The sequence below is a fragment of the Leopardus geoffroyi genome, chromosome D2 (assembly GCF_018350155.1).
Source record: "Leopardus geoffroyi isolate Oge1 chromosome D2, O.geoffroyi_Oge1_pat1.0, whole genome shotgun sequence".
NCBI lineage: Eukaryota > Metazoa > Chordata > Mammalia > Carnivora > Felidae > Leopardus > Leopardus geoffroyi.
Window position 1 is genome coordinate 30843509 of NC_059334.1, and position 13054 is coordinate 30856562.

Genomic DNA, 13054 nt, shown 5'->3' on the forward strand with positions numbered 1-13054 from the left:
GTGGTATTTTACGACAACGCTAGTAAATTAATGCAACACCAAAAGAACCCCAAAAGTGGAAACAACCAAAGACCCATCAATTGTTGAATGAATAAACAAATGGTGGTATATCCACACAATAGAATATTATTCAGAAATAAAAAGGACTGAAGTTCAGATATGTACTACAATGTGAATGAACTTTAAAAACTTGCTGAATGAAAGAAGCCAGTCACCAAAGACCACATACTGTGTGATTCCATGTCTATGAAATGTCCAGAATAGGCAAATCTGTAGAGATGGGAAGTAGATTGGTAGTTGCCTAGGGCCAGGGAGCATGGGAGCTTGGGGGATGACAGCTAATGGGTACAATGTTTCATTTTGGGATCATAAAAATGTTCTAAAAATGATTGTGGTGAGGATGTCACAACTCTGCAATTATGTTAAAAATCATTGAACTGTACACTTTAAATGGGTGAATTATATGGTATGTGAATTATATCTCAGTAAAACTGTTACCAAAGGGGGAGAAAGCGTTCCATTTTTTTACCTGAGAAGTATGAGTTATGTAGAGATCTAATATGATTTTTTTATCCTCTCACTTTCTCATAGACATTTGGGTTGTTTCTAGTTTGGGCTATTATTAATAAAGTGCTGTGAACATTTGTGTGCAAATGTCCAAATATGGACATATGCTTTAATTTCTCTTGGGTAAATACCCAGGAATGGAATCTCCAGATCATGGGGTAGGTATATATTAAACTTTTTTAGGAAGAGCCAAGAGCACCTGGGTGGCTCAGTCAGTTAAGCATCTGACTTGGGCTGAGCTCATGATCTCATAGTTTGTGAGTTCTAGCCCCACATTGGGCTCTGTACTGACAGCTCAGAGCCTGGAGCCTGCTTTGGATTCTGTGTCTCCCTCTCCTTCTGTACTCTGTCTCTCTTTCTCTCTCACTCTCTCTCAAAAATAAGTAAACATTAAAAAAAATATTAAGAACAACCAAACAGTTCCAAAGTAGTGTCATTTTACACTCTCATCTGTCCCATTTATTTTCATGTCTGTTGCAGGTATTTTTTTTTTTTTTTTTGAGAGAGAGAGAGAATGAGAGAGAGCACAAGAGGGGAGGGGCAGTGGGAGAGGGAGAGAGAGAATCTTAACCAGGCTCCACACCTAGTGCAGAGCCCTATGTGGGGCTCAATCTCACAACCGTGAGATCATGACCTGAACCGAAATCAAGAGTTGGATGCTTAACCGATTGAGCCACTTAGGCACCCCTAGGTACGTTTTATAACATAAATAATACATTAGTGCAGTCGTATGCATTAATAATTATAAATAAATATACAGGGGCGCCGGGGTGGCTCAGCCCATTGAGCAACCAACTCTGAATTTTGGCTCAGGTCCTGATCTACAGTTCATGAGATTGAGCCCCATGTCAGGCTCTGTGCTGAGACTGTTTGGGATTCTCTCTCCCCCTCTGACCCTCCCCTGCTCATTCTCTCTCTCAAAATAAATAAATAAACATAAAAAAAGTAAATATACAGATTGCTCAGATACATGATCAAAACATTTTTACTACAGAGGATTCTGAATAGACCAGTTCTGTGGCCTGGGACTAGGAGAGACTTGATATGGCTAAAGGTTTTGCATTAGTTTTATAAGAGTGCAATCGCAAATTGCCACAAATTGGTGGTTTAATTTTTTTTTACTATTTTAATTTTTTTTATTTTTTATTTTTGAAAGAGAGAGAGACAGAGACAGAGCATGAGCAGGGGAGGGGCAGAGAGAGAGGGAGACACAGAATCCGAAGCAGGTTCCAGGCTCTGAGCCATCAGCACAGAGCCTGATGCGGGGCTCGAACTCACGGACCCTGAGACCATGACCTGAGCTGAAGTTGGACGCTCTACCGACTGAGCCACCCAGGCGCCCTTAATTTTTTTTAATGTTATTTTAATGTTTAATTTTTAATGTTATTTTAATTTTAATTAATTAAACAACTTTAATTTTTAATGAATAAATTTTTTTAATTTTAATTAATTGAAAATTAAAAAAATTTAATGTTATTTGATTTTTGAGCAAGAGAAAGCGAGAGAGAGGGAGAGAGAGAGAGAACGAGCAGGGGAGGGGCAGAGAGAGAGGGAGACACGGAATCCAAAGTGGACTCCAGGCCCCCAGCTGTCAGCATAGAGCCCGACGGGAGGCTCAAACCCACGAACCCGTGAGTTCACGACCTGAGCTGAAGTCGAACGCTGAACCGACTGAGCCACCAGGTGCCTCGTTGGTGGTTTAAAATAACAGGAATTTATTATCTCGCAGTTCCGTAGGCCAGAAGTCTGAAATCAGGGTGTCAGCAGGGCAGGGCTCCCTCCCCAGGCTCTAGGCGAGGATCCTTCCTGGCCTCTTTCACTTCTGGTGGCTCCAGGCGCTCCTTGGTTTGTGGCTGCAGAACCCCCTCTCTTCTCTGCCTCCGCCTTCACGTGGCATTCTCCCCCACTGTCTTCTCTTCTGCCTCTTATCAGGAAGGTCATTGGATTTAGGGACCACCGGTCATCCAGGAAGATCTTGAGATCCTCAACTGAATTATGTATGCAAAGACCCTTTTTGGCAAATACGGTCACGTGCGCAGGTTATGGGGATTAGGGCATATCTTTTAGCGGGCACCATTCAGTCCTCTACAGCCCTGTTCTAGCAGAAGGAATGGGGAGGAGAGGGTGGATTCAGGAGAGTTCTTAGGTTGGACGTGTTTTGTTTTTGTTCTTGAGGCACGGACATAGGTAGACTCAATAGGGTTTAGTGGCAGATTAGAGGCAAGGCGTTTGGGAGGGGAAAGCCTCAAGGGTAACGGTCAGGTTTCCAGCTGATGGGAAGATGGTTCCTACCTGGGACATTCTTTTCCCAAGAAGGAAGAGGAAGCTTAGGCGTGCATAAGCAGACCACAGCCTACGCTCCATTTTGTTCTGGTGTCTGCTCACGTGTCGTATCGTCAGAGAGGTCTCCCCAGTGGTTCTCTTACTCTCTGCTGTTCAACCTGGGCATCAGTTAGGGTTAGATTTGGCTGGTAGTAACGGAAAGCCCTCCAACAGCAGTTGTGTTAACCCATTGGAATTTTCTTTCTCTCTCGGGTTCTAGAAATCTATGAGGCAGTCCGTAGGGGGCTGATGTGGGGCATCTTGGTGACAGGGATGCAAGCTTGTTTTTTGTTGTTGTTGCTTGGTTTTGTGGGACTGCCATTCCTAAGGTTCTCTCATAACCCGAAACATCCCCGTTCTCTAGCCAGTCTGTCTCTATTTCAGCCAGTAGGAAGGAAGAATGACCATAATCACTGTGGCTTAAGGAAGGCTCCAGGAAGCTAGAATGAGATGCCCTCATTTTCACCTCTTTGGCTAGAACTTGCTCCCATGGCCACATCTAGCTGCGCAGTAGATGGAGTCTGTACTCGGGGGCGGGGGGTGAGGGCTGGAGTCAGCTGAAAACTGGAGCATTCATTAGTTAAGACAAAGGGGAAATGGAAATTGTAGGATGTGTCACCTACATTCTGCTTTGTTTTTTCTCCTAGCCCCTGAGCTGACGTATATTTAATTTGTGACTTGTTTACCGCCTGTTCCTCCCCACCGGAACGTGTGGGCAGGGACTCTGTCCTGCTCACCTGCACATTTCCAGTGACTAGGAAGGACAAGCAGACTAGGTGCTTCACAAATGTTTGTTGAGGGAATAAATGACAGGCTGGGGAAGTGAGAAGAGAGAGTAAGTTTAAGAAGAAGAAAGGACTGGGATGTGAGACATACCAACTTTCAGGCGCCCAGGGGGTCTCAGAGCTGACCTTCATGGGCAGTAGTTGGAAAATAAACTGGGGTTCAGGAGAGAAGTGGGGGCTGGACTCTTGACACATGTGATTCTTTGGGGGAGGTGTCTGGGTGGCTCAGTCGGTTGGGAGGCTGACTCTTGATTTCGGGTCAGGTCATGGTCTCAAGGTTCGTGAGATCGAGCCCCGCGTTGGGCTTTGTGCTGACAGCACAGAGACCTGACTGGGATTCTCTCCCTCCCTCTCTGTCTCTGCCCCTCCTTCCCCAAACAAATAAATAAACATTAAAAAAAAAAAAAGAAATTTACAAAAAAATACAAAGAGCAATTCTTTGGGTAGGGCACAGTGGGATGGACCCACAGGAGACAGCGAGGGAGGAGGGCATACTCAGCCAGCTCAGCTGAATCTACCAAGCCACAGGCCCCCGTCCCCACTGCACTGGGGAGGGCAACTGCTTCCATACCTCCCTTACGGCCCCTCTGGTCAGGTCAGTCTGCCTCACCATGTGGTCTGAGGATGCCCTTTACAAGAGAGGGCCCTGCAGAGCCAGGATCCACGTGCCCCACCTTACAAATCTAACCAAGCATGACTCGGTACCCCAGGGGAGCAGCTCCCCAACACAGGTTTCTGGACCCCTCTGTGACTGAGGCATCACTGGGCCTGAATAGAATAAGAGAGATATAGACAATATGATAAGACGAATATTTCACCGTTAGAGCAGTCTTGAGCCAGACTGTCTGGGCACACATTCCAGCTCTTTGCAGTAGCTGTGTGACCTTGGAGACAAGTCACTTAACCTCTCTGTGACTCAAGAGTCTCATCTATAAAATGGGGGATGTAACTAGTATTTATCTCATTAGTTTGTTCTGAGGGTCAAAAAAATGAATCTAAGTAAAGAATTTAGAACGATAACCCGGTCCACTGTAAGTTCGACCTGAGAACTAGCCATTATTATAATGCCAGAGGTATTTCGTTTAAAAAGCAGCCCTTATTTTTCTTTCCCTGGCTTAAAACCTCTTTTCCTTTGGGAAATTATGGTGATAGGAGATGGGAATTGTAACTAAGAAATTATCTTTTCTTTTTTTTTTTTAATTTTTTTTTTTTCAACGTTTATTTATTTTTGGGACAGAGAGAGACAGAGCATGAACGGGGGAGGGGCAGAGAGAGAGGGAGACACAGAATCGGAAACAGGCCCCAGGCTCTGAGCCATCAGCCCAGAGCCCGACGCGGGGCTCGAACTCACGGACCGCGAGATCGTGACCTGGCTGAAGTCGGACGCTTAACCGACTGCGCCACCCAGGCGCCCCAGAAATTATCTTTTCTTAGCAAAATGAAAAGTCAGTACCTAGTTTTTATTTATATGTGTGCTTAATTTGCTGGCCTGTGAAACCCCACAGCCTAGGAACCCTGCCTAGACGCTGAGATGGACTCTCCTACATGAACATTTCCTTCTATCTTTTGGAGTTAATTCTAACAGGGCAGGATTGAAGACTTTTTGTTGGCCCTGTCATGCTGCTTGTGTGTGGGAGTTGGAGAGAACTATCCCAGGAAACTCAGACTAACCGGCAAGATGACTTTTGAGATTGTTCTGTTCCAATAAGATAGGGGCTTCCTTTGGAAAAGGAGCTGGCTTGAAGGAAGGAGCAGGGCTGGAGACAGGCAGGCCTCAGCAGTCTGGATAACCCTTCTTCCAGGCCATCATTCTTTACGCATAGCAGGCCTACTGGGCTCACAATGGTATGAGGATGGGATGTCTAACAAGCCACAGGGCCAGACTGGGCTTTCCTCGCTCCCCTGAGGGACTATCATCCCCACAGGGAAGTAGAAACCTTCTTGGGACAGAAGCTGAGATGGGTATCTCTGGGCATCAGGTCCTTTCTGAGCCAGGTAAACAGCTCAGGGTTGAGCAAGGGGCAGCCAGACGGAGACCTTTATGATCCTGAAAGGGGTGGGACTTGGGTGAAGCAAGAGAGGTGCCTACGTGTGCAAGATTTAAATCTTGCATTCAAATCTTGCATCCGAGGTACCTCTCTTGCCTCATCTTAACCCCAGCCCTAACACCTGAGGCCTTGTGCCTGTAAATTCCAGCTATCAAGGGCCAAAAACTTGAAGGCCTAAGTGGGGGCAGACATTAGCGTGTATCAGTGAAGGGGCAGACTGGGTGGGGCCTGGGGCCAGCTGCAGTACCCCTGCACTGTCTGAAGGGGGCAGTGGCTGCTCAGTTCTAGCTGAGCATTGCCACGTGATAACCTGGGCCCTGTGTGACCAGACCTAAGATGCTGGGGAATCTGGATTGTATTGTATTGTATTATTTTATTTTTTTAAGTTTCTTTGGAGAGAGAGAGAGAGACGGACAGAACAGAGCACACAAGCGGGGGAGGGCAGAGAGAGAGCGAAAGAGAGAATCCCAAGGAGGCTCCACACTGCCAGCACAGAGCCTGATGTGGGGCTCCAACCCACAAACTGAGAGATCATGACCTGAGCCGAAGTCAAGAGCCAGATGCTTATCCGGCTGAGCTACCCAGGTGCCCCGGGAACGTGGGTTTTAAAGCAAATCTCCTAACTTTTAAGTGCTTCCTCATATTTATAAAATACTAGGCGGGCCAAATAAGATACGCTGGAGGCCATGTTTTAGTCTGGCGGTTGCCAACTTATAACCTCTGTTATGATGCCGCCGGAAGGCAGAACTTTGGGCAAATGAAAGAGGCAGGGAGACAGGCCAGGAATGTGACCTTCTGTCCCCAGCCACTCCAGGGGCTGAGCCCTGGTGCTTCTTCACCAGAATCCTTCTCACAAAGGAGCAAAACTGTCCGCAGATTTGATGAGAAAGTCACCGTGAACTTGCATCTCAGTGTGCTCCACGTCCGCAGGGCCACCAGGGCCCCGGAGGAACTGCGCTCGGCGTTGTCCGAGAGAGACTGCAAACGATAGTGCCAGCAGGCTCATTTCAGAAATTTCCTCCAGATGTTCCCATGGCAAGTCAGCGCTTTTCATTCCAGAAGCTGGGGTTCGGACTCCGCTCCAGGTCAGTTCAGCCATCATCTGGGGCTGAGGCCTGGGCATCAACGTTTGTAAAAGCTCTCCAGGTGATCCTTTTGTGCAGCCAGGTTGAAAACCACAGATCTAACTGATAGAAATGTTGGGTCAGGATCCCTTCCAGGTGCTTCTCCTCGGAACGTGCTTTGTGTGACCACAGCCCCCCTCCCCAGAGCATCCAGGATTCCAACATGCTAGCTTTTTCTTTTTTCCCTTTCGCTGTCTTTCAGACCTTAAACGTGCTCTATAACCTCCATAACCCTCATTGACCGATTGAGTGGGGATAATGATATTTGTTTTGCCCTTCTAACCTCACCAGCGTGTTATCAGGAGAAATGAGGCAATAAATGAAAAAATAAATGCTCTGTAAACCATCAGTATTATGCAAACACTGCTGTTAGAAGTGTACTTCCAGGTGCTGGGGTATGGCTTTGGTCCACTGGAGAGAATTTCTGGAGCAACGTTCCTAGGGCCCTGGGTCAGATGTGAATTGTGACATCCTGACTTAGCTGTGGCCTGCCTTCTCTTACTGGCAGGTGCATTTTGTGGGCGGCAGCCTGGCGTGGCCTGACCACTCCCCCCCACCCCAACTCCTACAGGAGGGAGCATAGTAAATGAATAGAGACACCCAGGGGACTTCGGCCAGAGGGTAAGGCCATCTGGAGGGTGAGGGGAGATGTGTGGAACTACTAGATTTCCAATGCTCAGCGTCCTGTCTGCTCTTCCTTGGAGTCCGGAGAGTAATCAGCAAGGGGCTTAGCTGGGTTCCAACAGCTATAGGACAGCAAAAAGAAGTGGGATAATAAAGAAGTATATGAGATGACAACTGGCATGATAAAGAGAGGACACAGGCCCAGCTCTGAGCCCAGGAGCAGTCATAGCAGTGTAACATGGGCTCTGGTCTCAGAAAGCTGTCTGATTGGGGCAGATGAGACCGGCCCCCCAGAAGGCAGTCAAAAGTATCAGGCAGACTGTTATGAGTCAGTGTCACTTATCCGAGGCCCTGGCAGTGAGGTTGGGGGAGGGGGCGGGGGAAAGGATGGATGGAGCACCGGCTGGGCATCAGAACTGGGTTTAAGTCCCAGCTCCGACCTCTAGCACAGCCTGACACTGGACAAGATGGCTTGCTCGTTGCGTTGCAGGTTCCTAGTCTGTAAAGAAGAGTCTTGGTCTAGATCTAGATGGATTCTGAGCATAGTCCGAGTTTCTCCTGTGGAAGTGCTGAGGCCTGGGAGATTGGGGTGAGTAGCCATGCTCAGGAGAGGCTTCTATGGGGAGGGTGGGAGAGCTGGGCCTTCGGTGAGACTGACACTTGGTCAGGTCAGCGGGAGGTGAGCAGAGAAGGCAGGGCAAGCAAGGAAATATGCACAGGGGCTTAAACGGAGCGGACTCAGGCGGGCCGAGGACAGTGGGAGGTGGCCTTGCTGCAGCCCAGGATGGAGAGTCAGATCACAGAAGGCCTCAGACACCAGGCAGAGATATTTCAATTGGCTGGGTCAGGAAGGAGGAGGTCATCAAGGGATTTGGGGCAGGGCTATGATGTGATTAGGCTGCTTCTTAGCAGGAATAATGTGGCCTGGACTTCAGAAGGACTTGGATGGTAGGAAGCCAGGAACCAGGGAGGGCATCTAGAAGACTCTTGTAATATTTCTGGCATGGGACAATGAGGGCTAGGGGTTGAAGGAAGCAGTGGGGCAGGCCTAGAAATATTTCTCAGCATATACTGATAGACTTTGGGGCCTGAGTGCATTCAAGGGGTGGGGAACGCAGGAGTCACCTTGAGAAGCAGTTTCTCAAAGGCCAGGGAAGAGAACGCATTGGCAGCCTCCCTGCCTGCAAACAGAACATCTCAGGGTAGCCTGGAAAATTGGGAGACTCAGCTTCTCCCTGGCTCCAGCTCAGACAAGAGATCATGGATGTAACGGGGCCATAGTGATGGCTGGGGCCTAGGTTGAGGCTCTTAACCCTCCTGATCACTGCACTGGGCTCATTCCACCTTCGAGTGCTAGGTGTGGGAGACAGAGCAATTACCAAAGCACAGTTCTTGATCCTCAAGGAGCTTCCAGCCTGTGAATCTGGCAGCGTCATATTGGCGGGACTCAAACGGCAGCTGAGAACAACCAAATCATTCTCGTTCCCCCGATTTTACTTTATGGCTGTGTGGGCAGTGTAGGTATTTGATGAATGCCAGAAAATCTCTGTTCCTAGTTTATAACGCTACTGCCCTGAGGGCGGATCCAGGTTTTGTGGGGTTTGAAGATGAAATGATTTTGGGGAACCTCTTTGCAAAATGATTCGAAATTACAAATATAAAGTTGCTAGGCCCTCTCAGGGCCTTCCTGGGGATTCGAATGCAAGTGCGAAGCCCTCATCAGCTTCCCAATCGTGTAATAAGACCCACCACTTATTAAGTGTGTGTGATAAGCAGGTATTCCCCAACAAGGAAGGGACGGTGGGTGGGCGGGCTTTAGTATCTCCATATTATGAATGAGGAAGCTCAGGAAGGTGACTCAGTGTCACAGCCAGAAAGCCAGGAGGTGGGGACTGAGCTCTGGACTGAGGGCTCTGGCTTCAGGGGCCACATCTGAGGTACTCTTCAATTGGGGACGGTAGCTGCCAGGCTCCTGATGTTGCTCAGGAGGAACGTACTGGACCGGCCATCTCCCTTTGATACCGCTATACCGTAGACCTGGCCAGGGTCCCCCAGGATCCAGGTCCGTGATGGAGGTTCTGCGGCAGGACCGTGTCCATTTCAGGGTACCCCATGGTGCAGCTTTGGTCCCAGGAGCATGGCCTATTCAGGCAGAGAGGCTACATACAGACAATAGAAAGGACAGTAAATTGCAGGGCTGAACATTGGCTTTGAAAACGCACAGACCTAATTCTGGGATCTACAACTTCCTGGTTGTATGAAGTGTGGCAAGATACGTGGCGTCGCTGAGCCTCTACCTGATTACCTGTTGAATCAGGATAGTAACCACTTCGTTGTGTTTCGAGCTCATTACATGTCATCTGGTAAGGCAGTAAGGCTCCTGCACACAGCCGGCAATGAATCTAAGAACGCTAGGGTAGCTCTCAAAGCAGCTGCATAACCGCCTGATTCCGCATGTCCCCTCCCCCCCGTTAAGGCTGAACGTTTTTTCTCAGGATTCCTCCCAGCCCGGCTAACTTCCTTTGGGGAAGTGAAAAAGGTGGCAGCTAGGAGGGGGCGCCTGATGGACCCGCCCGCCAAGCCAGCGAGCCGGGGTGCGCGGGAGGAAGAGGACGCCCGGGGGATGCGGCCTGGCGGGGGGCGTGGGGGGCCCAAGTCCCGCCCAGCGGGCGTGCGCCCTCCGGAGAGCCCAGGAGCCAGTGCCTCTGGGGCGGGCGTTGCGGGGAGTCGCTCTCGGTTTAGCAACACAAATCGGCCCAACGGAGATTAGGCCGGGCGGGCCGGGGTGGGGGTGATGCACTGCCGGGAGGACGCAGGTGGGACACGGCACTCGGCATCCCGGGCCCGCGAGAGCCGGCCGGAGCGGGGACCGGGTGCGAGGACCGCGAAGCCCGCGGGCTCTCGCTTTCGCCGGCACAGGCCCGGCTCGCTTTGCACGCCCACCTCTGCACCCTCCTTCGGCCTCTCCCCATCCGCGGAGCTCCCGGGGCCGAGCCCTAATTTTCCCGGGAAGGGGGCCACCCTCGCCAGGCCGGCAGCGGACTCTCCGGGGCCGTTCGTCCCGCCCGGCTCGGGCGGTGCCTCTTCCCGCGCCCCGCGCCCCTCCGCCGGGCCGGGCGCCGCCACGCGCGACCATGCGCGCCCGAGAGAGCCTCCCGCCCCCGCGCCGGCTCCCTACGTGGGGGACGTGCCGAGAGAAGCCGGACCGTGGGGGATCTCGCAGCGTCGCCGCCCCCTTTCCGGCGCGCGAGGGAGCGGCCGCCGCGCCCCCCCGCCCGGGCCCGGACGCCGCCGCGCGGCGCTGCAGAGGCGGGCGGCAGCCAATGGGCGCCGAGGAGGTGGGCCGGCCGGTGGCTGTCACCCTGCCGGGGACGGGAGCGCGGAGCCGGGGAGCGCGCGAGCCACCGCCTCCCGGGCCTTGGGGGAGGAGTCGCGGCTGGAGGAGGAGGAGGAGCCGCCGAGCAGCCGCCCGAGGACCACTGCTCGCCCGGGCTGCGGAGCACCCACGCCGGCCCCACGCCTGCCGCCCCGCGTCCCCGATCGCCAGCATGATCGCCGCGCAGCTCCTGGCCTATTACTTCACCGAGCTGAAGGATGACCAAGTCAAAAAGGTGAGCCCCCGCCCGCGCCGCCGCCCGGCGCTCTGCCCGCGCGGCGCTGCATTCCGGCATCCGCTCGCCGCCGCCGCCACCGCCGCCGCCGCCGCCTCGGTCCTCCGGCGCCCAGGATCCCCCAGGCCGGCACTGCTTGGACTGCAGGGCGGGGAAGGCTTCGCCCCTCGATTCTCCCCGGGATTGTGTGTGTGTGTGTGTGTGTGTGTGTGTGTGTGTGTGTTGGGGGGAAGACCCCCGGGGCTGGACTGCTTGCTGCAGTGTCCTTGAGATGGGCTGTGGATGTCAGATGGGCCCCCGGGCCATGCGGGGAGGTGGCTGTGTGGGGACCGGTGGGTCGGTCCGTAGGGCCTGTTCGGAAGGTTCTGAGCGCCGTAGGCGGCGGAGTGATTACAGAGATGATAGGGAGGTGAGCGCGCGGCAGGCGGGGGTGCTGGCTGCAGGCCAGGCATCCCATATTTGGGGTGCCCCGGAGGAGCTCTCACCCCGGCTCTTCCAGCTGTTGCGGCTGCCCCTAAATCTGAGGACAGGGTGACCCGCCCGGCTTCCCGGAACGGGGAGGGGTTCGGAGGCCACCGGAAACTTTGCTCATAGGCCTCAGGTCCGGAGCGGCATGTCTGAATGGAATTTTTTATTCCCCTACGTGACCGCTCTCTTAAACTGTAATTTCCAGCCAGCCCAGGGAGTTTAAGTAAGAGACTGGTCTTTTGAGTCGGTTGGAGGCCTTGACGTGTATGCTTGTGACATGTGTGTACTTGCACACGAACGCATCTCCCAACCCTGAGGGGTTGCTGCCTTTGACATCTGTCTAGCATAAAATACTGTCCACTGGCAGGTCTTAAAGCTGTATCTCTCCCCGATGCCAGCTTTGCCACCATGTTTTAAAGAAACAGCCTGGGCTGTAGGGAAAAGCGCCCATGTTATCAGTACTAGCTAGGCCTGGCACAGGCTCCTGACCCACCCACGCCCCGCAGGGGTGACATTATTGCTGGAGTAATCTGGGATGGACAGGCAAAGTCAACCTGACTTTGGAGTTCAAACAAGGGAAGCGCCTACAGGTGACAGGCAGGAGTGTAAAGCCTGGATTTTCTGCCCTTCGAGCCACAGGATGTTCATTCGGTTCTCTTCCTATCTACCTAGGACAACCCCCTCCTCAGGCACAATAGGAAACAGGCCTGCTGAGGGCAGTGACCTCATCAAGGTCACCCGGTGAGTTAGAGGCAGAGCCAGGGCGGGTCCCTCCCTCCCTCCCTCCGCTGGGAACTTGACCGGGGCTCCTCCTAGAAGTCAGCTGAGGGGGAGGTGCTGAGACAAAGGCCCTGGGGATGCTGCTTGGATCCTGGGCCCTGTGCCCAGCGGGGACCAGAGTAGGGTAATTAGGAGACAGGCCCGGAAATCTGCTGCTGTCCCTCATAGCTCTAAGCAACAGTGACTCTAGACTTGTCAGACTGTAGGGCTCAAGCGTGCTGCTGTGCAGCCCCGTGGACCTTCCTTCTGGCCACCGAGCTCAGGGAGCTGTGCATGCCAACACGTGCGTTTCACAAGTTTTCTGCAGTGGTGGTGCCGATCTTGATGTTCTTCCCGTTTCACAGTGGGGATGAGTTCACTGCCCTCCCCCTGCATGTGGGGTGCTCTGTAGCGCAAGACTGCCGACCGCCGGGGTGGGGACCCAGATGACCCTTGTAAGCTTCCATCATGCATACCCACCACCACCTGCGTGGCCTCGGGGGACTATGCTGGGTTGAGGTTTGGGCTGTACTCAGTAAGGATTGTTTTATCTGGTACTCAGTGCTGAGTGTGGCTCCAGGGCCTTCCACTCGCTGTGGTGACCTGCCTCGAATTCTGTCCACCAGGCTCCTGGAGACGTCTGAGTGTGTAATTTCTGAATCAGTTGGTCCTCAGAAGTCCTTCCTGCTCTGAGATTGCCAAGCTGACATTCCCTGCCTCCCCTCTCTGGCCTCAGAACATTGCTG

At 52.5% G+C, this 13054-nt stretch overlaps 1 protein-coding gene across 2 annotated transcripts in view; it reads left to right on the top strand.

Annotated features, from left to right (window-relative positions):
- Window positions 1-13054, top strand: part of HK1 (hexokinase 1) — a 124617-nt gene that overhangs the window by 43446 nt on the left and 68117 nt on the right. The window contains exon 1 of one of the 2 annotated variants that reach the window (XM_045437645.1): window positions 10840-11081. The exons of the other annotated variant lie outside the window; for it this stretch is intronic. Within the exon in view, the coding sequence (XP_045293601.1) occupies window positions 11019-11081 (63 nt within the window). The 5' untranslated portion in view covers window positions 10840-11018. Of the gene's footprint in view, window positions 1-10839; window positions 11082-13054 lie in introns of those variants that run through there. 2 annotated transcript variants of the gene reach the window in all.